The sequence below is a fragment of the Pongo abelii genome, chromosome 14, assembly GCF_028885655.2.
Source record: "Pongo abelii isolate AG06213 chromosome 14, NHGRI_mPonAbe1-v2.0_pri, whole genome shotgun sequence".
Taxonomy (NCBI): domain Eukaryota; kingdom Metazoa; phylum Chordata; class Mammalia; order Primates; family Hominidae; genus Pongo; species Pongo abelii.
The window spans coordinates 28,831,699-28,859,371 of record NC_071999.2 but is presented as its reverse complement, the minus strand read 5'-3'; the positions used below and the strand labels follow the sequence as shown (position 1 = coordinate 28,859,371).

General features: G+C 39.4%; 1 protein-coding gene across 5 annotated transcripts in view; it reads left to right on the top strand.

The window, feature by feature from the left end:
• The window catches only part of LOC100437575 (phosphatidylinositol 3,4,5-trisphosphate 3-phosphatase TPTE2-like), a 150,822-nt gene that overhangs the window by 52,274 nt on the left and 70,875 nt on the right, over positions 1-27,673 (top strand). For all 5 annotated transcript variants that reach the window (XM_063714782.1, XM_063714781.1, XM_063714778.1 and 2 more), the window contains 5 exons: positions 12,602-12,655; positions 15,026-15,079; positions 16,336-16,389; positions 18,766-18,819; positions 27,317-27,376. In XM_063714782.1, the coding sequence (XP_063570852.1) occupies positions 12,602-12,655; positions 15,026-15,079; positions 16,336-16,389; positions 18,766-18,819; positions 27,317-27,376 (276 nt within the window). The remainder of the gene's footprint in view (positions 1-12,601; positions 12,656-15,025; positions 15,080-16,335; positions 16,390-18,765; positions 18,820-27,316; positions 27,377-27,673) is intronic.

The following is a 27,673-nucleotide window of genomic DNA, read 5'->3' as shown; positions in this document are numbered from 1 at the left end:
AGGAAATGAAGTTGCAGAGAGATTAAATTAGCCAAGCCAGGGGTTTCGGTGCTAGGAAGTCTTGATATTGTAAAATATAGCCATATAACTTTAAAAAAATGAATCCAGACAAAAAGAAAACAAAATCATTGTAAACACATAATCCACTTTAAGTTCACAAAATGTTTTAAACGTAATTAAGGCTATGCTTGACTTACCTACTTGTTTATTTCCTACCAAGGATGACCAGGAACTAGCCATTGATATGGAAACATTCATTATTCTTACATTTTCTTTCTTTTTTCTGTGTCTTTTCTCTCTGTCTGTCTCTCTCTCTCTCTCTCTCTCTCTCTCACACACACACACACACACACAGTCTCAGAAGTACTAGTGCTATATCCTGAAATTGTTTCTTTAGTTCAAAATTCCTCTGATTTTATTTTTTGTGTCCTGAAATACTGTTGAGATTAACATCCTGATTGCCTTCCAAAATATCTGACTTTATTTTTTGTATGTGCTTTTTACTCTTTGGTAGAGTTATGGATTCACTAACAGATTCTACTGTATGCTCTGACAACTATGACCACAATGGATGAGTTGAGTGATCTAAGTGGTGACAAATACTGGGAGCATCAATGGCAATAACAGCTTTCTATCAGAGACTTTAAGCATCTTTAGGTAACATTGTTTTTGAACCAGAGTGGAAAAAATAAGATCAGGTCAGAAGAGGGATGCTTGGTACTCAAAGATTGTTTGTGACCCCAAGTAATTAGCAGCCAAAACCTTAGAAAACTATCAGAATGCCTGTGTATGAGATTCTCTGAAGAGTGATCCAAAAGAGGAGAGAATCCTACTTGGAGAAAGAAGGTGGTAGCATTGGACAGGCACCAGAGGAGCCCTCAGCAGAAAGAAAGGAACTAAGAGACCCTGTATCTGTCCCTCACCCTTCAGAGCTGGTGCCCCAAACTCAAAGCCATCATCATATTGGATGGAGCCCCTGCCTCAGGTTTGTCACTTGATCCTATTTGAGGGGAAGCAAAGATATCTGTGACTCATGAAGAGCATAAAGGTAGTGCAGGGACTTGATAATTAGGAAATCAAAATGGGCAAGAATAATGTGTGCCTGCAAATGGAACATGAATTTGAAGCAAATTTAAGTTAAATTTGCTGCCACACATGATGATCAGGTTCAGTAATAAAGAGCTGTATTTAAATCTTGATTCATTAAACTTTTTTGAGAGTCCTAAACAATTTTTATTACCAACACATAAAGACTTCTTTCTAGAGAAAAATGAAGTACCAGGTGCCAAATAACAGATTTACATGAGAATTTTTAGGGACAACACATTGTAATTTGTAGTGCAATCATAGCCAATTTGAACCAAAAAAAAAAGTCGTGTATGCATTTATGTTGTTTCTTACTATTTACCTTTCAATCCTTTGCACTGACCCCAATGAATTGGCATCAGAAATCTGTGCTGGAGTCAACAATGAAAGGTGATGTCATAATATATATTGGAGATGGGAGGAATTCAGGTTTGTGAAATTCAGTCTCAGAATTATTCATGGGAAAATAGTTTTCTGGACACTGATTCTAAAATTCTTTCTAAAAAGTTAGGTCTTCAGTAAGTCATATTTACCATATCTTTTAGATTCAAGGAATTTTGTTGTTCAAATAAATTGTCATATCACCACTCCATGTGGCAAATCTCTAATATATTTTTGCATTTGATGTTTAAAGTAAAATACAGCAACCTTACATAGAGCTTTATAGCAAGCTTCGAGTGTTCAAATATAATTGGTACTTTTATAACCAATGCTGTTTGTGTTATACTCAGAAAGTTATTTCTTATCGTAAGATTACAAATATAGTCACCAAAATTTCTTTTATATTTTGAATTAATTTTCTACATTTAAATAATATAAGTGCTGCTGCTGTTGTTACTATTCCCTTTTAACATCTCCCCAAATTAGTGTTTTATTCTATACACTTTATGAGATGCCAGCTTAACAATACCCTTAATATGGCCCAAGGATTCTACAAAAGGAAATGCTTGTGTGTTTGTCAAAAGTGTTTTCCGACTGGGCATGATGGCTCAAGCCTGTAATCCCAGCACTTTGGGAGGCTGAGTCAGGAGGACCACGAGGTCACGAGTTTGAGACCAGCCTGGCCAATATGGTAAAACCCCGTCTCTACTAAAAATACAAAAATTAGCTGGGCATGGTGGTGCACGCCTGTAATCCCAGCTACTCAGGAGGCTGAGGCAGAAGAATCACTTGAATCCGGGAAGCAGAAGTTGCACTGAGCTGAGACAGCACCACTGCACTGCAGCCTGGGCGACAGAGTGAAACTCTGTCTCAAAAAAAAAAAAAAGTGTTTCCCGTGCAGATTATCTATTCACCACTTGCAGATTTGAAGTTTACTAAGCATATGTGATATCTAAAATTCATTTGAAGAATAATTTTCAATGCCAAAAATGTTTAAAAGTGGGATATAGGAAGATGATGCAAAGATGGAATCTCCAAATATTTCCATTTTCACCAGGAGGACTTAATAGAATGTCTAACAGCTATTTTTAGATATTTTTGAAATGTGAGAGGGGTGAGTTAGTTAACAAAAAGTAGACTATGAGATTAAAATGTCTATTCACTCTAAAATCTCAGCATTCACTTTCTTATTGTCAAGTTATTCATCAGACTCTTTTCAGAGACAACCTAAATGCAAGCTCGTAGAATATTACAACTTCTTTTATATGAGATGGCAGGAAATAATTTCTTGGCCTTTTAAAGGATAGATGAGGGATTTGAATACCACTTTCAGATTAAGTAACTCCTCTGTTGAATATTACACTGTTTTATGGTTCATATCTCTATTGTGGTTGAGAGGTATTGCCAGATTTATTCACTGACAAGTAAATATTATTCAGTTTATAATTAGTATCCACTTTAGGGGGAGATACTTTCAGTCTATGTTAAAACTATCTTCAATGTTCAGTATCCTGTTCCACATAAAACTTTCATGCACTAGTTTTAGCATTCATTGATTTTTATGTGAATCAGTTATAACTGATTGTTACAAAATGGTGATTTTTTTTTAAAAAAAGTAGTTTTTCTGTGTTTAATAAGTATCATTCTATTATAAGGAGAACTATTCCTACCCCTATTTATTCACTATTACTATGAACTTATAAATTCTTACATTATTTCAATGAATTACAATCCTTTCTGTCATTATTTATTTTGTTGTTTAAATGGTCCCATATTTGGCCAGTGGGACTCCCTAAAAGCTCGCCCCTGTGTCCTTTTGACTTGACATGTTCCCATCACTTTTTGAGCATTTCCCCAGCCCTGGAATCAGCCATTTACCCAAAGAACCTGATGCCCTTTAGAAACCAATATTTTGCATTTGGTATGCTCATTGCCATTGGCTCATTGCTACTTGTAGGCCTTTTTAATACATAGATGAGAGTACAGATATACATATTGACATATACAGATATATGCATATATGCAACAATTTTAATATGTTTAATATACAGTATATACATTTATATGTGTTCTGGTAAACTATGTATTGTTGTTTTGCCTGGACAATGTGTGTTTGTTTTTAAATTTACTTAAATGGTATTAAGCGGTATCTCATTTTATTAGTTTTTTGCTCAGGAACATAAGATTATTCTTCTTGTGTATACCTTTAGTTGTTGCTTTTAACTGGTATGAAAAATTCCACAGCATGCATCCCCTAGTGAGGAACACATATATTGCTTCCTACCATTTGCCTTCACAAAGACTGCCGCCAAATGATTATCCTTATGCCAGACCCCTACAAGCCTGTTTGAGTATTTCTGTGGGAACATGAAACAGGACTTGATGGGCCATGGGACTGCATATTTTGAATTTGACTGAATACTGCCTATTGCTCTCACAATGGTTATACCAGTCTGCATGTCATCAACAATGCATGATGGTTCCTACACATACACATTCACAACAACACTTGACATAATCAAACTTTCTAATTTATATAATCAAATAGATGGTAACATATTGCATTATGTTTTACTTTGCATTTATGTGATAACTCATGAGTTTGAGCATCATTTTATGTTCTTATAGCATTTGGGATTTCTTCTGTAATGGTCCATTCATGAACTTAGCCCATTTTTCCACTAGTGTTCCTATCTTTGTCTTGTTAATTTACATGTGCTCTTTTTGAATATTTTATATTTTAGAATAAGTTAATCAAATTTATTTTAAAATTATGTTTAATTTTCAAAGTGATTATATTACATTTGTAAACAATTTAGCAAGTAACAAAACATGGTGCTATTGTTTGGAGGTTTGTACCCCCAAACCTCATGTTAAAATTCGATCCCCAGTGTTGGAGGTGGGGCCTAATGGAAGGTGTTTGGAAGATGAATAGATTAATTCCCTCCCTGGGAGTGAGGGTGAGTGAGTACTCACTCTATTAGTTCTTGCAAGAGCTGGTGGTTTAAAAAGAGACCGGCAGCTTCCCCCACGTCACTTCCCCACTTGCCATTTGATCTCTGCACATGTCAGTTCCCCTTCATCTTTCACCGTAAATGGGAGCAGCCTCAGAAGCAGATGTTGGTGTCAGGCTTCTTGTGCAGCACACAACTGTGAGCCAAAGAAACCTCTCTTCTTTATAAATTACCCAGCCTCAGGTATCCCTTATGGCAACACTAAACAGACTCAGATGCATGCAATCCTATTCAAAAGTTTGGACTATCGCTTTATGTATTCAAATCATCCTTCATGTCAGTTTTAGACATTGAAGTTATGTTCTCCAATAGGTCATCTGCCTGTTAGCTTTGGCATTGTTGTTCTTCATTCTCTTCATGACGGAACTTTTTGCCTTATTATTTTACTTTTGAAGTTTGAAATTTTCCCACTTTCAGTCTACAAAAGTAATTTCTAATCCTCATAGTTTTAATTTACACATTTAATGCTTTAATCTACTTAGAGTCTACCCTTAAATATGGTGTTAGGTAGGGATTTGGTTTCATTTTTCTCCCAATGGTAGGACGATTTTCCAAATACCATCTATGAAACAGTTCATCCTTTTTCCTTGTTTATATAATCATCATCAATGACATACATCTACATAGGTTTATCTCTGAGCTCAATATTTTCCTCCATTGATACTTATGGCATCCCTACACCTTTTTTTATTACCATGATTAGTTAAGTTATTAATGGAGCCTTTATATGTTGACATAGATTTTGTAGTAAGTATGTCAATATTCTAAAAAATTTTGAAAAATACCTATGTGGGCCCTGTGGTGTTTGGGAGAGGGAAGGACTTTAAATTCTAGGTTGATTTCTTTGTTACTTACTTGAGTATTCTACTTCTATGTAAATATCTTTTCTTGCACTAATGTTAGTGTTTTATATTTGTCTAGGAATTTTTCCATTCCATCTAAGTTTTCACGTTTATTAGCATATAATTGAATAATCTCATTTTAAAAAATTTTAGTTGTGTTCTAGTTATGCTCCCTTCTTGTACATTTTATTTGGATATTCACTCTTTTTGTTCTTGATTATTATTGCCACAGCTCTATTGTAGTAATCTTTTCAAAGAGACATATTTTTGTTTTCTTAATCTTCTCCATGGTTTTTTCTTCTCCAGTTCACTGATTTATGCTTACCTTATGTTTTGCTTCTTTGTTACTTCATAGGGTTTGCCCTGTGCCCCTTTTCCAACCTCTGTACTTAAATGTGTACTCTTTGCTTTTAACCATCTCGACTTCTTATTTATGTTTATATATCAGTAAATGTTCTTCTAAATATTGCTTCATTGTATCCTACAAACTTTGTCATGTTATTATCAATCAGTTCTTTTTTTTTTTTTTTTTTTTTTTTTCTGAGACAGAGTCTCGCTCGGTCACCCAGCCTGGAGTGCAGCGGTGTGATCTCGGTTCACTGCAAGCTCTGCCCCCTGGGTTCACGCCATTCTCCTGCCTCAGCCTCCTGAGTAGCTGGGACTACAGGCGCCCGCCACCATGCCCAGCTAACTTTTTTGTATTTTTAGTAGGGACGGGGTTTCACTGTGTTAACCAGCACAGTATCGATCTCCTGACCTGGCGATCCACCCGCCTCGGTCTCCCAAAGTGCTGGGATTACAGGCGTGAGCCACCGTGCCCGGCCAATCAGTTATCTTAGTATTTAAAATATTTTGTGATTTCCCTTTTAACACAACAGTTATTCAGTAATGTGTAATTTAGTTTCAAATGTGGATTTTTTAAAAATAATCATATTACAGTATATTCAGAGAACACCAATATGATATTGATCCTGTGGACTTTATCCTGTGGAAGCTTTCTTTATGGGATAGAGAGCTATGATGTTGGTCTGTCGTTGTGCCTTCATAGGTCTTTTGCTCTTTCTAGAAGGTGTTAGAATTTTCTCTTTATCTCCATTAGTTACTTAAAGTTGATTTATTTCTTCTTTCTTGAATTCTGAGAAATTCATCATCATAAATTTTCACATTTTATTTTGCATTTTTAGTTTTCATTTCTTCTTAGATTTCCATATTCTAGATGTTAGATGGCTGTTTTTATCCTCCATAACATTTGTCTTTTCTTTAGTATGTTCTCTTTATTCTTTTCTACTATTTTCTGGGTAAGTTTCTAATCTTCTAACACTAAATTAATTAGCTTTTCACATGTATCCAAACTACTATTTTTCCCTCAACAATTTATATGTTTTGGCAGTTATACTTTTACAGTTAAGGCTTTCTCTTTTATTCTTTCTTATGACTCCCATTCTCATTTCATGTTTCATCATCTTCCTTTGTGTCCTCATATCCTTAAGAATATTTGTCATGCTTACTTTAAAATCTCGGTCAGTGTGTTCCAGTAGTTTTGCTACAGTTGGTATGCTGTTGTTCAGCTTGTTGTGTTTCTTTTTCAGTAGTTGTATTACTCAGGTATCTAGTCATGTTGGCTTGTGAACTCAGATTTCTTGTGGCTGTTAACTACTCTGGTCATTTGTATCGGAGAAGGACTGAAGGACAATCTCAGTCTGCTGCTGTTCTGGCAACATAATTATAAATAGCACCTACTTTTTGTTTTCAAAAGTGTCCTGGTTTGAGCAGGAATTATATAGTCAGTCTCACTGAAATCTAGGACGTAAGCTGTGTCATTGTCAGTACGTTTAAAATGAAGGGAAGTGATGTGCCCCAGGGTAGAGAGTCTCAGGAACCATGAAACACTGACCAGGCAACTCCTCTGGGTTGTGAAAAGGAAAAACTTTAGACAAGGTAAATTTAACAGAGTTTAATAGTGCAAGAATGATTCGTGAGTTGGGAAGCTTTTAGAACCAGAACAAGTTGGAAGAACTTGCAAGCTGGCAATGTGGCCAGACAGCATTATGGACAGAAAACGGAAGTGAGGTCCAGAAACAGCTTTGTTGGTTACAACTGGTTACAGCTGGATGTTTTGTCTTGTTCGAATCTGTCAGCCACCTGCAATTGACTGAAGCTCAGCTGCTGTAATTGACTGAGACACAGCTATCTGTTACAAGTGTATATTCTATTCATAATTATGCTGTTAGTTTACACACTAGGTTAGCTTGCAGTTTGTTGCATAAGGACTCAAGTACTCAGGGAAAATTTCGTTTAATTAAACAACTATATCACCTTGAAGCGCCTGAACAAAGCAGCATTGGAGGAGACAGTCTCTCTGGTTTGTAACCTGGGCTTTGGAGATGGAGGCAGATGGAGGAGTGAAGGCCCAAGGATGGCTCTTCAGCCCTTCCCTGTTTTCATCAGCCAGCCTAATGCTCTCCTAATTTTACCGTAACTACTCTTGGTTAGTTGCTGTTGTCGTCTACGGAGACAGGCAAGGATGGTTACTATTGTTTCCAAATGGCTAAATTTCATGTTTGTTTGTTTGTTTGTTTTCTTCAGAATGGCTAATTTGTTAGTTGTAGGGTTATTGTAGCTAATTTGAATAAAAATCAAGCCTACACATTCACATGGTATTTGATTGTATACAACTTAGTTTAGTTCTTTAGCTCGACCCCATGGGATATCACTAACCCATGATCATCAGTGAAAGTGAAATGATATCACTAGCCTATAATGGAGTCATCAGTAAAAGGCATTGTGCGTGTGTGTGTTCATAAAGATACACACAAATGTTAACTATAGAGTTTCTTGGACACTGTTTCTAAAGTACTGGTAGTCTCAGCTTCTGTATGTAACATCCTGTTCTTTCTGGGTCTAGTTGGATACAAAATAAATAGGTCACGAGAAGTCTACTTCTTCCTAGCTGAGTTGACTAGTAGCCAAAACTTTTAGAAAACTGTTGGATTGCCTGTGTATGAGACTGTACCAGGTTGGGCTATATTAGTTTCTAGGGCTGCTTTAACAAAGTATCACAAACCAAGTGGCTTAAGCAAAAATTAATCATCTCATAGTCCTAGAGACTAGAAATCTGAAATTGAGATTGTCAGTAGGGTTGGCTTTTTATGAGGGCTGTAAGAGAATCTGTTTGATACCTCTTTGCTAGCTTTTGCTGGTTGCTGGTAATCTTTGGCATTCCTTGGCAGATAGACTCATCACCCAGATCTCTGCCTTCTTCTTACCATAGCTTTCTTCCTGTGTGTGTTGCTGTGTGCAAGTTTTTCCTTTTTATAATGGTAACAGTTATATCGGATTATGCCTACACCAGTATGACCTCATCTTAATCACATTGGTGGCAGTGACTTCATTTCAAAATACTGTCACATCATGAGTTACAGGAATTAAAACTTCAAATACTGGATTTTCAGAAGCCATTCAATCTATAACAAGGAACAAGCGAGGAAAAGTGCTATTTGGAATAAAGGAGGAGGTAAAAGCAGAAATGGAGCAGTGAAGACCTACACAGAAAAGATGAAGCTAACACCTCTGGATATGTCCCTCACCAGTGAGCTCTGCTACCACGTAAGACTGGTGTCCCAAACCCACAGCCACTCTTATGCTGGTTGAAGCCCCTGACTCAGGCCTGCAGCTACGTGACTGTATTTGATGGGCAAAAGGACGACTCTTATGATGGGTGAAAGTAAAGAGGTGATGGAGGGACTTGAGATTCAGGAATTTAGAGGGGTGAGTGCAATATGTACCTACAACTGAAGTGGAATTTTAAATAAAGGCCACCACAAAAGGCTATCACACATTAGAACTAGGGTAATAAAGAGCTTTAACCTCAATCTGGAAGCACTGCTATTTTCACAGGCCTAAGATATTCACTACCGGCATGGAAAACCTCATACTTAATGAAAAATGACATGCCAGGTTCAAATAGTGATCTATACAGGAATATGTTAAGATCAGCAAGCTTATGTCTAGAGTAACTGCAGCTATTTGACCAAAAATGTAAGTCCAAATTATGTTTGTATCTGAATAATATGCTTTTATAATTCCTCAGCCCACAGCCAATTGATTTGATGGTACTAACCTCTGATAGAGCCACCCATGAAATGTGAGTTAAAAACAAAGATTTATATACACGTCAGTGTATTTATACATATATACACATAAATACATACTTCTGTCAACATACACACATGCATACACATACACACACAGAAACATAAAACAATGAAGGAGAAAGAGAAGTTGATATTTGTAAAATTCACTGTCAGGCATATCCTTGGAAATACAGAGTATCTTTGACACTATGTCAAAATCTTCTCACCGTAGGATCTATAGATAACTTTCTATTTTTTTTCAGACCATATTGGATAAAAGAGGAAGAAGTCATAAAAGAGATGCTTCTTCCTCTTAGTATATTTGTCACTCTAAGTTAGTAGTATCCAATCCCTTAGGAACCTCTCAGGTTTCCCTGTGAGACATTTCATAAATATGAGACTACTACTACTAGAGTGGGTCAAAGGGAGAGAGAATCCTATTTGGAGCAATGGGGAGGTAACAGGCGACAAGGAGGAGTGAAGCACTCAGCGAAAAGAACAGAGTTCATGAAACCGTAAGGGGTTCCTCACCCTCTACAGTTCTACCATCATGTGGGGCTGGTGCCCCAAACCAAACCCAAACTCACAATCATTTTGTAGGGGGAGTTCCTGACTCAGGCCTACAGCTACATGGTCATATCTTCTGGGCAGGACAGACAGCCATGATGGGTGAAAGTAAGGAAGTGACAGAGGGACTTAGGAATCAAGAATTTAGAGGGGGTAAGAGGCATGTTTCCTTACAGACTGCAGTTACATTAGAAATAAATGCCACTGGCCAGGCATGGTGGCTCATATCTATAATCCCAGCACTTTGGGCGGCCAAGACAGCTAGATCACTTGAGGCTGGGAATTTGAGACCAGCCTGACCAACATGGCAAAACCCTGTCACTACTAAAAATACAAAAATTAGCCAGGTGTGGTGGTGCACGCCTGTAATCCCATCTACTCAGGAGGCTGAGGCAGGAGAATTGCTTGAACCCGGGAGGCGGAGGTTGCAGTGAGCCAAGATCGCACCACTGCACTCCAGCCTCGGTGACATTGAGACTCCGCCAAAAAAAAAAAAAAAAAAAAAAGATACACGTAGTTCGAATTAGTGATATACACATGAATATTTAAATATCAACCAGATAGTACATTACAGAGTAACTGTAGCTGTTTGATCCAAAAAGTAAGTTTAGAATTACATGTGTGTCGAACTATCTACTTTTATATTCCTTTACCCTGCATACACAATTGACATCAGTGACCTATGATAGAACCACCAGTGAAATGTGAATTACAAAATATATATACACAAATATTTAAAGAAATATATATGCAGATATACATACTTCTGTCTATCTAGACACACAAACACAGGGAGAGAGAGAGAGAAAGAGGGAGAGAGAAAAGAGAGAGAGAGAAACAACAGAAAGATGAAGATTATGTGCTTACTCTCAGGATCATCCATGGCCATACAGAATGTCTTTTACTCCATTTATAAATCTCCTCACTATAGGCCCTGCAGGCCCCTTATCCAACTTTTTGATTAATTGGATAAAAAGGAACAGGTCAAAAAAGGGAAACTTCTTGTTATTGTCTTGTCACCCTTAGTAGCAGGCACATACTTAGGAAAGTCAGATTTCCTGTGTATGAGACATACTAGAGTGGACCAAGGGAAGAAAACCCTATGCAGAGCAACAAGCGAGTAGCAGTGGACAAGGAGCAGTGGAGCCCTTAGGGAAAAAAAAAGAGCTAATGGCCCTGGCAGGGTTCCTCACACCCAGAGCTCTACCACCATGTGAGGCTAACACTACAAGCCCACACCCATCATCACATTGTATGGGGCAGTTTCTTGACCCTGTATGAGAGCAGAGAAGACACCTATAATGGCGAAAACAAGGCACTGATGAAGGGATTTTAGTGTCAGGAAATGAGATGAGATCAAGGGGATTTGTATATAGAAACTGCAGCTGAATTTGAAATAAAGTAAACCACCAAATGCTTACTTTGTGCTTCATTCAGTTGTAAAGAACTAAACATCACTTGTGAGTAACTCAAACCAGAACGTGAAGTCTAGGATGTCATATTGGTGTTGGACTGTACATATATATATTTAAATTCGGTAGCACTGCCAAGTCTAAATTCAAATCAGTACCTTGGAATGGAGCTATTAGTGAACTGTGAGACAAATAAATCAATATGGATATAAGGATATATGAGCACAGGAGGAAACAATTATATACCATTTATATATACCTATAGGCACTCATATTAAATCAAGGCATGCACCCACAGGTACTGCAGAGAAATGTAAAAGTTGAGATTAGGGACGTTCCCATTCAAGGGCATTAGTAGAAAAACAAAAAACTTTGACACATCTATCTCCGTGATCTCACTATAGGATATGAAGGTGCCTTTATGTCTTGTTGAATGAATTTAGATAAAAGAAGACCACAAAATAAGAATGACTTTTCTAACTAGTCTGTTTGATACTCTGAGTAACAATCAAAAATAATTTTCAGACTCCCTATGTGTGAGACTTTATGACAATGGCTGAGGACAGCAGAGAATCCTCTTTGGAAACAGGAAAGGACAGCAGGGGACAGAAAGTAGTGAAGTCCTCAGGAGAAGAGAAAAAAGCTAACAACCTTAGAAATGTTTTCGACCCTGCAGAACTCTGCCACAATACAGGGTGGTACTCCAAACCTCAAATACCATCATATTGGATTGTGTCTTTGACTCAGACCTGCAGTGACTTTACCCTACTTGTGGACCAAGAGAGACGACCAAGAAAAGAAGTAATGGACGACCTTACAGGCAGCACATTTAGTGGAATAAGAGGGCTGATGACCTCCATACAAAAGTTTAGTTTTAGAAATAACAGCCACCACAAAGGCTGTCACGCATTGGGACTGAGGTCATAATAAAGAGGTTTATTGAAATCTGGAAGCATTACTATTTTCCCCAGGCTAAGACGTTGGTTGCCATCATATAAATCCTCCTCTCTAATAAAAAAATGACATTTCAGAACCAAATAGTGCTATACACATGAATAGTCAGAACTTAACTGGTTTATGTGCAGAGTAATGAAAGCTAGTTTTACGAGAAAAGTAAATTTTGAATTGTGTCTCCTGTCTGACTGTATTCATTTATCATCCTCTAGTCCACCCACAACTGAGTTATCGGGCAAGAACCTGGAGGCACGTATCGATGAAAGGTGAGTTATGCATACCTGTGTCTTTATTTATCTAACTATAACTGAGCATACAAGTATTCACACACACAGGCACGTAAACAAATATATCCATCCATCCATCCATGCATCCATCCGTACACACTTCTCTCAAACACATCCACTAACGAACCCATGCACACAGTGGAAACATACAACAAGGAGACAGATGGACGGACATTTGTGGAGTTTATTCTGAGAAGCCTGCATGGCCATAGAGAGTGGTTTTTAACAGGGTTTCCAATTCTTCTCCACGTAGCCTGTGTAGGTAACATTGCATTTTTTTCTAATGGAGTCGTGAAAAGGAGCAAGTCACAGGAGAGCTGCTGCTTCCTGTTAGTGTATTTGTCACCCTTAGTTCCTAGTAAGCAGCTTCTTAAAGGACTCAGATTTCCTGAGTTTGAGAGCCTACCAGACTGACAGAAGGGAGGAGAAAATCCTATTTGCAACATGGAGGAGATAGCAGCTGACAAGGAGCAGGGAAGCCCTGGGCAGAAAAGAATGGAGCTAATGGAACATGGACTTGTCCCTCACACTCCAGAGCTCTGTCGACATAGGAGATTGATGCTAAAACACAAACACAAGCACAGCACCTCATTGGATGCAGCCTTTCCTTAGGCCCACAGCTACTTGCCTGTGCCTCATGGACAGGAAAGTCTAGCATGATGGGTGAAAGGAAAAGACGTGATGGAGAGATCCAGGAAGTGGGCCATAGATGGGATTAGAAGGAGGAATGCCTACACAGCGGAGCTGAATTTAAAAGAAATTCACCCACAAAAGGCTATCATGCATTGGCCAGCTCCAGTGGTAGAGAGTTTCGGTGAACTCTTGAGTCAGTGAGTCATAGATAGGTGTAAAATATGTGCTGCAATCATATAAAGTATGATGTGTAGGGTAAATGGCATGGCAGATTCCAAAGAACCAAATACACACATGACTTGTGTAAGGGTAAGGCAGCTTACAGGTTGAAAAGTAGTTGGAATGTCGGGCGCGGTGGCTCACGCCTGTAATCCCAGCACTTTGGGAGGCCAGGATGGGTGGATAACGAGATCAGGAGTTCAAGGCCAGCCTAGCCAACGTTATGAAACCACATCTCTACTAAAAATTCAAAATTAGCCGGGCATGTTGGTGGCGCCTGTAGTCTCTGCTACTTGGGAAGCTGACGCAGGAGAATTGCTAGAACCTGGGAGGCAGAGGTTGCAGTGAGCCAAGATCGTGCCACTGCACTCCAGCTTGGGTGACAGAGGGACATGCTGTCTCAAAAAACAAACAACAACAACAGAAAGAAACAAAAAAAAAACAAAACAAAAGCAATTGGAACTATTTTTAACTGAAAATATTACATCTAGGAAGCTATGTGTTGTCTTACTATGTACATTTTAAGTTCTTTGGCACTGCCCTATGTTGAATTGAGAGTACCTTTTAGGAGGCTGTCCAATGCAACATGTGATATCAAGGAATACAGTTATACATGTATCTATGCATATACAACAACATACATGCATTCATACAAACAAGAGAGACTGAGTAGGGCTATTCAGTGTGACAAACATCCATGGGAACAGGGAGTTCCCTTGAAACTATTTCTAGAGTCCTCTCAGAATGAGCTTTGTATGCAATATTCTTTTGTTTTTTGGATGGAGGTAGGAAAATGGGGAGGAACTCATAGAGGGAGGCTTTTTATGTTAGTGTTTGTCACATTACCTTTCTGTGAGAATGAGAATGTGCTAGTAGTGTGGACCAAGGGAGAAGTGAATCCTGCTTGCAGTGAGAAGGAGATAGGAGTGGACAGGATCAGAGAAATCCCAGCCAAAACAAAGAATAGAGCTAATAATCCTGGAATTATTTTACCCCCTCCAGAGCTCTGCGGTTATGTGAGGCTGACTGCCTTTGCCCATACCCACCCTCACATGGGATGGAGCCCTTGCTTGAGTCCTCCAGCTACTTGGCCACAACTCTTGGGCAGGAAAGATAACTAGGATGGGTGAAAAGTGAGGAAGTGATTGGAGGTGATAGAGAATGAGGAACTCAGATGGGATTATAGGAAGGGGGACTTAGAAAGTCAATTTGAACTGGAATTAAATGCTCTCCAAGAATGCTGATACACATTGAGGTGTAGATACCCTAACTTAATCTGGATGCATCTCTATGTTCACAGCCTAAGATACTCACTGTTGGCATAAAAACTTCATTTCTAATAAAAAACAAATACCATCCCATGTCAATTTAGTGATACACATACATGTGGATAATTAAAGTGTAACTGGGGAATAACGCATAGACTAACTGTAGCTATTTGTTGCAAAACATTAGAATTACACATTTTATCTTACTCTGACAACATTTGTCCTTTAGTCCCGATCTGAATGACCTGGCGGGAGTCATCACTGAGAGAGGCCCCAGTGACAGGTGAGTTATAAAAGATGTATACATGGCCAGGTGCAATGGCTCATACCTGTAATCTGAGCACTTGGGGAGGCCGAGGCAGGCAGATACCCTGAGGTCAGGAGTTCGAGACCAGGCTGGCAAACATGGTGAAACCCCGTCTCTACTAAAACTACAACAACTAGCCAGGTATGGTGGCAGGCGTCTCTAATCCCAGCTACTCGGGAGGCTGAGCAGGATAATTGCTTGAACCTGGGGAGGTGGAGGTTACAGTGAGCCGAGACCATGTCACTGCATTCCACCTGGGGCAGCAGGAGCGAAATTTTGTCGCAATAATAAATAAATAAATAAATAAAAAGATGTGCACACACACACACACACACAAACACACAACACAAAACAGTGACTGAGAAAGAGTCTGAGATTAGTGGGATTCTCTCTCAGAAGTGTTCACGATAATACAGTATCTTTGACACAGTTTCTTTGTCATCTCACTGTATCACGTATAAATAACTTCCACAGTTTTACAGTTGTTTATGAAAAAAGAAACAGAGTGTAGAGAGAGGCTTCTGTCTATTACTGTGTTTTCACCATTTGTTAGTAACAGTCAAATGCCTTGGAAACTCTGATTTTCTGTGTATGAGACCTACTAGTGTGGGCTGAGGGAAGAGGGAATCCTGTTTGGAGCGAGGAGGAGGTAGGAGTGCTCTGGGAACTGTGCAGCCTTCAGCAGAAAGCAACAGAGCTAAGAGCCTTGGAGGTGTTCTCCACCCTCCAGAACTCTGCCACAATGGAGGCTGGTGCTCCAAACCTCAAATAACCATCCTATTGGATTGTGCTTCTGTGTCAGACCTCTAGTTACTTGACTCTTTTTGTGGGGCTGGGGAGCCACCCATTCTGGGTGAAAGTAAGGAGGTAATGGAGGGCCTTGGGAACAGGACATTCAATGAAATAAGAGGGCTGACTACCTCCACACAAGAGTTTAGTTTGAAATAACTGCCACCACAAAGGTTGTCACGCATTGGGACTGAGGTCATAATAAAGAGGTTTATTGAAATCTGGAAGCATTACTATTTTCCCCAGCCTAAGATGTTGGTTGCCATCATATCAATCCTGCTTTCTAATTAAAAAAAATGACATTTCAGAACCAAGTAGTGCTGTACACATGAATAGTCAGAACTTAACTGGTTTATGTGCAGAGTAATGAAAGCTAGTTTTACAAGAAAAGTAAATTTTGAATTGTGTCTCCTGTCTGACTGTATTCATTTATCATTCTCTAGTCCACCCACAACTGAGTTATCAGGCAAGAACATGGAGGCGCGTATCAATGAAAGGTGAGTTGTGCATACCTGTGTCTTTATTTATCTAACTATAACTGAGCATACAAGTATTCACACACACAGGCACGTAAACAAATATATCCATCCATCCATCCATGCATCCATCCGTACACACTTCTCTCAAACACATCCACTAACAAACCCATGCACACAGTGGAAACATACAACAAGGAGACAGATGGACAGACATTTGTGGAGTTTATTCTGAGAAGCCTGCATGGCCATAGAGAGTGGTTTTTAACAGGGTTTCCAATTCTTCTCCACGTAGCCTGTGTAGGTAACATTGCATCCTTTTCTAATGGAGTGATATAAAAAGGAGCAAGTCACAGGAGAGCTGCTGCTTCCTGTTAGTGTATTTGTCACCCTTAGTTCCTAGTAAGCAGCTTCTTAAAGGACTCAGATTTCCTGAGTTTGAGAGCCTACCAGACTGACAGAAGGGAGGAGAAAATCCTATTTGCAACATGGAGGAGATAGCAGCTGACAAGGAGCAGGGAAGCCCTGGGCAGAAAAGAATGGAGCTAATGGAACATGGACTTGTCCCTCACACTCCAGAGCTCTGTCAACATAGGAGGTTGGTGCTAAAACACAAACACAAGCACAGCACCTCATTGGATGCAGCCCTTCCTCAGGCCCACAGCTACTTGCCTGTGTCTCATGGACAGGAAAGACGAGCATGATGGGTGAAGGAAAAGACGTGATGGAGAGATCCAGGAAGTGGGCCATAGATGGGATTAGAGGGAGGAATGCCTACACAGTGGAGTTGAATGTAAAAGAAATTCACCCACAAAAGGCTGTCATGTATTGGCCAGCTCCAGTGTTAGAGAGTTTGAGTGAACTCTTGAGTCAGTGGGTCACAGATAGGTGTAAAATATGTGCTGCAATCATATAAAGTATGCTGTGTAGGGTAAATGGCATGGCAGATTCCAAAGAACCAAATACACACATGACTTGTGTAAGGGTAAGGCAGCTTACAGGTTGAAAAGTAGTTGGAAGGTCAGGCACGGTGGCTCACGGTGGCTCACGGTGGCTCAGCACTTTGGGAGGCCAGGGCGGGTGGATAACGAGATCAGGAGTTCAAGGCCAGCCTGGCCAACATGGTGAAACCCCGTCAATACTAAAAATACCAAACTAGCCAGGCGTGGTGCTGGGCGCCTGTAGTCCCTGCTACTCGGGAGGCTGAGGCAGGAGAATTGCTTGAACCTGGGAGGCAGAGGTTGCAGTGAGCCGAGATGATGCCACTGCACTCCAGCTTGGGTGACAGAGTGAGACTCTGTCTCAAAAAACCAACAATAACAATAACAAAAAACAAACAAACAAAACCAAATAGAAACAAAAGCAATTGGAACTATTTTTAACTGAAATTATTACATCTAGGAAGTTACGTGTTGTCTTACTATATACATTTTAAGTTGTTTGGTACGGCCCTGTGTTGAATTGAGAGCACCTTCTAATAGGCTGGCCAATGCAATCTGTGGTATAAAGGAATACAGTTATACATGTATCTATGCATATACAAACACATGCATACATGCATTCATACACACAAGAGAGAGTTGGGCTATTGAGTGTGACAAGCATCCATGGGAACAAGGAGTTCCCTTGAAACTATTTCTAGAGTCCTCTCAGAATGAGCTTTGTATGCAATATTCTTTTGTTTTTTGGATAGAGGTAGGAAAATGGGGAGGAACTCATAGAGGGAGGCTTTTTATGTTAGTGTTTGTCACATTACCTTTCTGTGAGAATGAGAATGTGCTAGTAGTGTGGACCAAGGGAGAAGTGAATCCTGCTTGCAGCGAGAAGGAGATAGGAGTGGACAGGATCAGAGAAATCCCAGCCAAAACAAAGAATAGAGCTAATAACCCTGGAATTATTTCACCCCCTCCAGAGCTCTGCCGTTATGTGAGGCTGACTGCCTTTGCCCATACCCATCCTCACATGGGATGGAGCCCTTGCTTGAGTCCTCCAGCTACTTGGCCGCATCTCTTGGGCAGGAAAGACAACTAGGATGGGTGAAAAGTGAAGAGGTGATTGGAGGTGATAGAGAATGAGGAACTCAGATGGGATTATAGGAAGGGGGACTTAGAAAGTCAATTTGAACTGGAATTAAATGCTCTCCAAGAATGCTGATACACATTGAGGTGTAGATACCCTTACTTGATCTGTATGCATCGCTATGTCCACAGCCTAAGATACTCACTGTTGGCATAGGAAACCTCATTTCTAATAAAAAACAAACGCCATCCCAGGTCAATTTAGTGATGTACATACTTGTGAATAATTAAAGTGTTACTGGGGAATAACACATAGACTAACTGTAGCTATTTGTTGCAAAACACAATGTGTCTGACTCTGACCATATTTGTCCTTTAGTCCCAATCCAAATGACCTGGCGGGAGTCATCATTGAGCGCGGCCCCAGTGATAGGTGAGTTATAAAATAGGTACACATGCACACATATAAAATATGTAAATATGGCCAGGTAAAATGGTTCACACCTGTAATCTGAGCACTTTGGGAGGTCAAGGCAGGCAGATACTCTGAGGTCAGGAGTTCGAGACCAGGTCGGCAAACATGGTGAAACCCTCTCTCTACTAAAACTACAACAACTAGCTAGGTGTGGTGGCAGGCGCCTCTTATCCCAGCTACTCGAGAGGCTGAGGCCAGAGAATTGCTTGAACTTGGGGAGGTGGAGGTTGCAGTGAGCCGAGACCATGCCACTGCATTCCACCCGGGACAGCTGGAGCGAAACTTTGTCACATGAAAAAAAAAACAAAAAACATGTACACACACGCACACACACACACACACACACACCACACAGAAAACAGTGACAGAGAAAGAGACTGAGATTAGTGGAATTCACTCTCAGAAGTGTTCACAATAATACAGTGTCTTGACACAGTTTCTTTATCATCTCACTGTATCACGTAGAGATAACTTCCACATTTTTACAGTTGTTTAGAAAAAAACAAACAGACTATAGAGAGAGGCTTCTGTTACTGTCTTTTCACCATTTGTTAGTAGCAGTCAAATGCCTTGGAAACCCCTGGTCTCTCCATCTGTTACCACATGAGGCTACTGCCCCAAAGGTAAATCCACCCTCAGATTGTATGGAGGCCCTGCCTTGGGTCTGTAGTTACTTAACCCTATCTGAGGGGCAGGAGAGACATCCATGATTGGTGAAGAGTTACTGGTGGTATTTGAATATGAGAAGGCAGAAAATTACAAGTTCAAGCAAGGTGGGTATTTACAAACTGAAGTTGAATTTATGTAAATTTTGCCAGAAACAGTAACTTGGGGATTAGGTTTAGGAGTAAAGAAATGTATGCAAACTTGATTCATTAAGTTTTTTCCACAGGCCAAAAAATTTAATTACAAACATCTAAAACCTCATTTGCAGAGAAAAATTAAATACCAGGTTTCAAATAAATAACTCATTAATGTCAATTTTTCAGGGTAACTAGATTATGAATTGTAGAATAATTTTTGCTAATTTGTATCAGAAAATTAAGTCTAAAATGACATGTGGAGTCTTGCTATCTTCATTTTTAATCCTTTAGCTATTACCCCATTGAATCAAAAAGAGTAATATGTGCTAGAGACATCAATGATGGGTGAGATTTCAAAATATAGAGAGAAAGAAGAGAGGGATATATTGAGATTGGTAAAATTCACTCACAAATGAAGTAATAAACAACTGCACTTAAATTGTGATTCATTAGACTGTTTGTTAAGGCCCAAGAGCACCTTTACATAATATAAGGTTTTCTCGTAGGAAAAAATGGTATATTAATAGTAGATTCCAAATCATTGACATATATATTTTCAGAGTTCAACCAGTTTATAAATGTAGAGCAATTGTACATAACTTCAACTAGAAAAGTATGTCTCTGAAGTCACTTGACCTGACGTGTACATTTTTAATCCTTAGCACTGGCCCAGATAAAATGACATCAGTAGTCTTTCACGACTTCGATTTTTCTCTGATACAACTCACCTTTCAATGGTGGTGTCACTGAAAACTACTGATGTTATTAATTTGGGTCAGTGCTAAAGGATATGTTTACACACACAGACACATATAACACACACGTATAAATGTGTCTGTGTGTATATATATACAGATATATCTTTTATCTATATATGTAGTATATAGAGATACATAAATATGTATTTGTGTATATATATACACATATCTATATACATATGTCTATATATGTGCATATTTAAATGTGTATATATAGATCTATATATACATATCTATATATATAGATATATTCTTTAGCACTGACCCAAATTAATAACATCGGTAGTCATATATATATCCTTTAATATATATGAGCATGTGTGTATGTATATATGTAAACATATATGTATATATCCTTTAGCATATATATGTGTATATATACATATATAGTTTATATATACATATGTGTGTATGTATGCAGGTATATCTTGTTTTATTATGCTTTACTTTATTGCCCCTCAGATATTACTTTTTTATAAACTGAAGGTTTGTAGCAACCCTGCATTGAGCAAGTCTCCTGGTATTATTTTTCCAACAGCATGTTCTCACTTTGTGTCTCTGTCACATTTTAATAATTCTTGCAATATTCCAAACTTTTTATTATCATATCTGTTGTGGTGATCTGTGATCAGTGATCTTTGATGTTGCTATTGTAATTGTATTGGGGCAATACAAACCATGTCCATATTAAGATGACAAGCCTAATCAATGACATGTTTGTTCCGACTGCTCCACTGACTAGCCATTCCCCCATCTCTCTCCTTCTCCTTGGGCCTCCCTATTCCCTGAGACACAACAATATTGAAAGTAGGCCATTTAATAAGCCTATGATGGTCTCTGAGTGTCCTAGTGAAAGGAAGAGTCACATGGCTCTCACTTTAAACCAAAAGCTAGAAATGATTGTGAGGAGGGCTAGACTTCTTGCACCAGTTCAGCCAAGTTGTGAATGTAAAACAAAAACAAAACAAAAAAGCCAAAAAACTTCTTGAGGAAAATTAAGACTGCTACTCCAGTGAACATACAAATGTTGAGAAAGCAAAACAGTCTGATTGCTAATATGGAGAATGTTTTAGTGGTCTGGATAAAAGATCAAACCAGCCACAGCATTCCCTTAAGCCAAAGCCTAATCCAGGACAAGGCCCTCACTCTCTTCGATTCAATGAAAGCTGGGAGAGGTAAGGAAGCTGCAGAAGAAAAGCTTGAAGCTAAAAGGGTGGTTCATGAGGTTTAAGGAAAGAAGCCATCTCCATAACATAAAAGTGCAAGGTAAACAGCAAGTGCTGATGCAGAAGCAGCAGCAAGTTATCCAGAAGATCTAGCTGAGATAATTGATGAAGGTGGCCACACTAAACAACGGATTTTCAGTGTAGACAAGATAGTCTTTTATTGGAAGAAGATGCCATCTAGGACTTTTATATTTAGAGAGGAGAAGTCAATGCATGGTTTCAAAGCTTCAAAGCACAGGCCAATTCTCTTGTTAGGGGCTAATGAAGCTGGTGACTTTATGTTGACGCCAACAATCATTGACTATTCTGAAAATCCTAGGGCCCTTACGAATTATGCTAAATCAAGCAAGATGGGTGACTAGAGATGCCTGGTGCTCATCTCCCCTACAAGAAAGAACCGAGGCAAGAAATACACATCTAACATTTGATTGGAGTATCAAAGGCATAGTCCTGGAGTGCAGCAAAGGAGTGGAGACACACCTTTGGTGACTGGAAGTCCCCACAGAATGGAAGCACTCAGCTTCTGCAGCCCCTTCTCCCCCATCTGGATTGAATTGGCCCAGAGACAGGAGGTACTTCTCATTGCAGGGTGAAGGTAAGCAGAAGATCCCCACCAGCCCTACTGCCATCGCAAACACAAAGTCTTTACAACAGGAGAATCTCACAGTCTTTGCAAGCCCTCAGGCCAATTTGGAGTATTACCAAGAATTGACACAGCTGCATGCACTGGACTAGGAGTACAAGGTGAAGACTTCCCACCCCTAGAGACGTAAGCTGCAGCAACACAGCACCATCTTGAGACCAGAGTCATCTCTTGAGTGTGCCCTCCTCTGGGGGCCAGTAGCCACCGTGCCTCTCCAGCGCTGGAGCTTTATCTTCAGTACACCAAGCCCACATGGGTGGGTTAAAGCCACAATCCCAGCTGTGTGGAGGTTGGTCCCAGGACTGGCTGTAACTCAAGTACTGCAGAGCAGGGAAATCAACCCCCACCACCACACTTCCAGACAGAGGAATAATCTGCAGTCCCATCCAGGGTAAACTCACTCTTAAGCCAGCCAAACCACTACATGCCCTCTCCCAAGTGGGAGAGGCCCCTAAGCCTCTGAGCAGCTGATACACCCCCAGGTCAGCAGAGTATGAGCCCATGCTCAGGACCTGAGAAACAGCCCTGCAGGCCCCATCCACCACAGACATGCTCCTGGCCTGCCCAGGAGCCCTCTGCCATTAATAAGGGCCTGAGCAACAGTCCCACAGGCTGTCCCCAGCAGGCACACCACCGAGTGGGCCTTGCACCTGTGTCTCAGACCTGAGAGACAAGCAGCTGTGTATGCCCAAGTCTCAGGGCCGAGAAACAACCCTGGGAGTTTACTCTGGCCAGCAGACTGTCAGGCCAACTAAGCAGCCACATACCTACATCCCAGCTTGAGGAACAGCCCTATAGGCCACCCCCAACAGAAACACTCCCAGGCCAACTAAGCAGCTGTGCAACCTTTCATGAGCCTGAGAAACAGTCCTGTGTCCATTCCCAGCAGATGCACCTCCAGACCAGCCAATCAGCCATGAATGCCCATGTCCTGGACCTAAGAAAGAGCCCCATGGGCTACTCCCAGAAGACATGCCCCTAGGCCAGCCGAGCAGCCTCGTGCCCACATCCTGGCTCATAGAAGCAGTCCCCTGGGCTTCCCCTGGCAGGCACCACCCAGGCCAGCTGAGCAGCAGTGTGCCCACATCCTGAGCTAGACTAGCCCTATGGACTACCCCCAGCAGTCACACATCCAGGACAGCTGAGAAGTCATTTGACTATATCCCAGGCCTGAGAAACACCCCCTCTTGGCCAGCCCTGGCAAGGAGATCTTCAGTCTAGCTTAGCAGCCATGTGGCAATATATTTGGCCCATGAGATTCCCCCAGCAGATTGACCCCGGGCCAGATGAGCAGCTGTGTACCCACATACCAGGTATGGGAAACAGCCCTTCAGGCCACTCCTGGAGTGCATGCTTCCAGGCCAAGCAAACAGCTGTGTGCCAGCATCCTGGGCCTGAGAAACTGTCCTGCAAGGCACATCTGGCAGGCATGCCCTGGTTGAGCAACTGCATCCCCATGCTCCTGGCTAGAGTGACAGCACCATGGCCAGCCGCATAAAGCCATACTCCAAGTTTTCTGACCCACTGTATGCCTGCACACACCCCTACCCTGAGAAACAGCCTAGTGAGCCCACCTCTGGCAAAGCTGCACCACCATCACCACAAACTTCCTTAGCCTAGGCCACTGAGTAACTTGCAAATGTTACTAGTGTGGATCACAGCTGAATAAACTACATGGAGACTACACTTACTACATCCATGTAGAAGCAAGGCCAACATACCCCAGTGAACTGACACCCAAGACCCATTCATACAAATAAATTCATACAAGTAAACCTACTCCATAAGTGACTTTTTCACCAGATGCATAGAACTCAACATAGAAACACATCAACCATGAAAATGCAAGAAAATATGTCACCTACAAAGGGAAATAATAATTATCCAGTAATAGACCCCAATCATAAACATAGGAAATGACAGAAAAAAGAATAGTCTTAAGGAAACTCAGTGAGATGTAAGGTAATACAGATAGACAAGTCAATCAGGAAAACATGATTTGAAAGAGAAATTCAGTAAAGATACAGATATCATAAAAAGAACCAAACAGAAGCCCTAAGAGCTAAACAGTTCAATGGATGAAAGGAAAAAATGCAATCAATGACTTTACAGACAAGAACAAGCTGAAGAAATAATTTCTGAACTTGAAGACAAGTCTTTTGAAATAACACAGGCAGGCAAAAAAGAATAAAAAAGAATGAAAAAAGCCTACAGGATTTATGGAACACCATTAATTTGATCAAATATTCATATTATGGGCATTCCAGAAGGAAAAGTGAAGAGAAAATGTGAGGAAAACATATTTAATAAAATGAGAACATAAAACTTCCTAACTCTTGAGAGAGAGCTAGACATCTAGTTCCAGGAAGATCAAAGAACCCCAAATACATTCAACCTAGACATTATAGTCAAATTGTGAAAAACCAAAGACAAAAATTTTTTAAAATAGCAAGAGAAAAGTAACACACTTATAATGGAATCCCCATTAGACTAACAGCTGATTTCCCAGCAGAAACCTTAGGCTAGAAGAGAATGGGATGATATAGTCGAAGTTCTGAAAGAAAAAACAATCTTTCAGCCAAGAATATTATACCCAACACAGCTATCCTTTACAAATGAAGAAGACATAAAATCTGTCACAGATAAACAAAAACCAAGATAATTCATCACCACTAGACCAGCCTTACAAGAAATGCCCAAGGGAGTCTTACATCTGGAAGTAAAAAGATGATAACCACCATCATAAAAACATGCAAAACTTTAAAAGTCACTGTTAGAGTCAATATTTAAAGGAGAAAGAGAAAGAGATGAAACCTTATCACTGCAGAAAACTACCCAACTTCAAAAGTAAACAGAGAGGAAGAAAGGAACAAAACATATACAAAACAACCAGAAAACAATAAAATGTCAGAAGTAACTCCTCACCTACCAATAATAACTTTGAATGTTAATAGATTAAATACCCCATGAAGGATATAGACTTGCTGAGTGGATTAAAAAAAAAGACCCAACTATATTTTATCTAAAAGAAACTCACCTTACCTGTGAAGAAACATAGACTGATAAGGGATGAAAAAAGATATTCCATGCAAATGGAAGCCAAAAGTGAACAAGAATAGCTATACTTGTATCAGACAAAACAGACTGCAAGTTAAAAACCATAAAAAGTGACAAACAAGATGATTATGTAATAATAAAGGGTTCAATTCAAGAAATATAACAATTGTAATATGTGTATAATTATAAATATGTACGCACTCAAACACCAGAGCACCTAGATATATGAAGCGAATATTACTAGATCTAAAGAGTGAGACAGACCCCATTACAATAAGAGTTGGGCACTTCAGTATCCCACTCTCAGCATTGGACAAATCATCTAGACAGAAAATCAACAAAGAAACATCAGACTTAAACTCCACCATAGACCAAATGGACATAACAAACATATACAGAAGATCTCACCTAACAGCTACAGAATGCACATTCTTTTCATCAGTACATGAAACATTATCCAAGATAGACCATATGTTAGGCTACAAAACAAGTCTCAACAAATTTTTAAAAATTGAAATTATATCTGGTATCTTATCTTACCACAATGGAATAAAATTAGACATTCATAACGAGGGGAACATTCAAAACTATGCAGACATATGGAAATTAAACAACATGCCCTTGAGTTACAATGAGTGAAGAAAGAAATTAAGAATGAAATTTAAAAATTCCTTGAAACAAATATAACTGGAAACACAACATACCAAAACATAAGGGACACAGCAAAAGCAGTTATTAAGAAGTATGTTTTTAGCAATAAATGCCTGGATCAGAAAAACTAGAAAACTTTCAAATAAAAATTCTACCTCAAGAAAGTAGAATAGTAAGGACAAACCAAACCCCAAATTAGTAAAAGGAAATAAATAATGAAGACCAAACAGAAATAAACAAATTGAGGCAAAAATTACAAGAGGTTAACAACAAAAAGCAGGTTTAAAAATATCAACAAACCACTAGCTAGACTAGTTAAGAAAAAGAGGAGACCCAAATAAGTAAAATTAGAAACAAAAAAAGAGACCTCATAACAGATATGACAGAAATAAAAAGAATTATTAGAGACTGTTATGAACAACTCTACAATAAATTTGAAAACCTAGAGGAAGTGGACAAACTCCTTGACCCATACGACCTACCAAGACTAAACCAAGAAGAAATAGAAAACCTGAACAGACCAGAAACAAGTAACGAGATTGAATCAGTAATAAAAAGGCTTTCAACAAAGTCCAGGACCTGATGGCTTCACCACTTAATTCTCACTTGTGAAAAGAAGAGTCATTTGCTACAGCAAACTTCATTGTTGTCCTATTTTAAGAAATTGCCTCAGCCACTCCAACCATTGGCAACCACCACTCTGATCAGTCAGCAGCCATGAACATGGAGGCAACGCCCTCCACCAGCAAAAAGACTATGACTTGCTAAAGGCTCAGGTGATCATTAGCATTTTTTAACCAATAAAGTAATTTTTAATTAAGGTATGTACATAAGTTTTTTTAACATAATGCCATTGCAAATTTAACAGGCTACAGTGTAGGGTAAACATAACTTTTATATGCACAGGGGAACCAAAACATTTGTGTGAGTTGCTTAATGCAGTTTTTGCTTTATTGCAGTGGTCTGGAATGAAACCCACAATGTCTTTGAGATATGTCTATACACATTTATGTATTATATATCTGTGTACATATTCTTTTATATATCTTTATATGCATATATATAGAAAGAGACAGAGAGAGAAAAGAAGATAAAAATATGCAAAATTCAGTGTTAGGAGTATCCATGAGGAAAGAGTTTCTGGTTAATGATTGTAATTTTCTTTCTTAAATTTTAGGTCTTCCAGTGAGCTAAGTCATGTTTACTATATCCTTTAGATTCATGGGATTCTTGTTATTCAAATATATTTTTCATCACTATTTTGTGTAGCAAATATCTAATGATATATTTTTGCTTTTTTTTTTCTGGTGGCTAAAGTATGTTAGAACAACTTTCCAAGTTTGAAGTTGAAGATGCTGAAAATGTTGCTTCGTATGAGTAAGTCAGTTTGAAGTTTGAAAGGAGGGAGCCATTGATGGATCTCTTATCTTTAGTTAAACAGGGCTTACACTGAGACAAGAAGGACAAAGGGAAACTATGGAAAGATATCAAAATATATGGGTGGGAGGGTACACCTTATTTACTCCAGTTGAATTCTTAGACAAGTATTATTTTGAAAAAAAATTCCATCCATTCAGAAATAAATGTTCTTCTAGTTTGAAAATGTAAAAAGTATTCTTAGAAGAAATTAATTCCATTAAAAGTTTTTTCTTAAAAAAACGGGAATGCAGAATG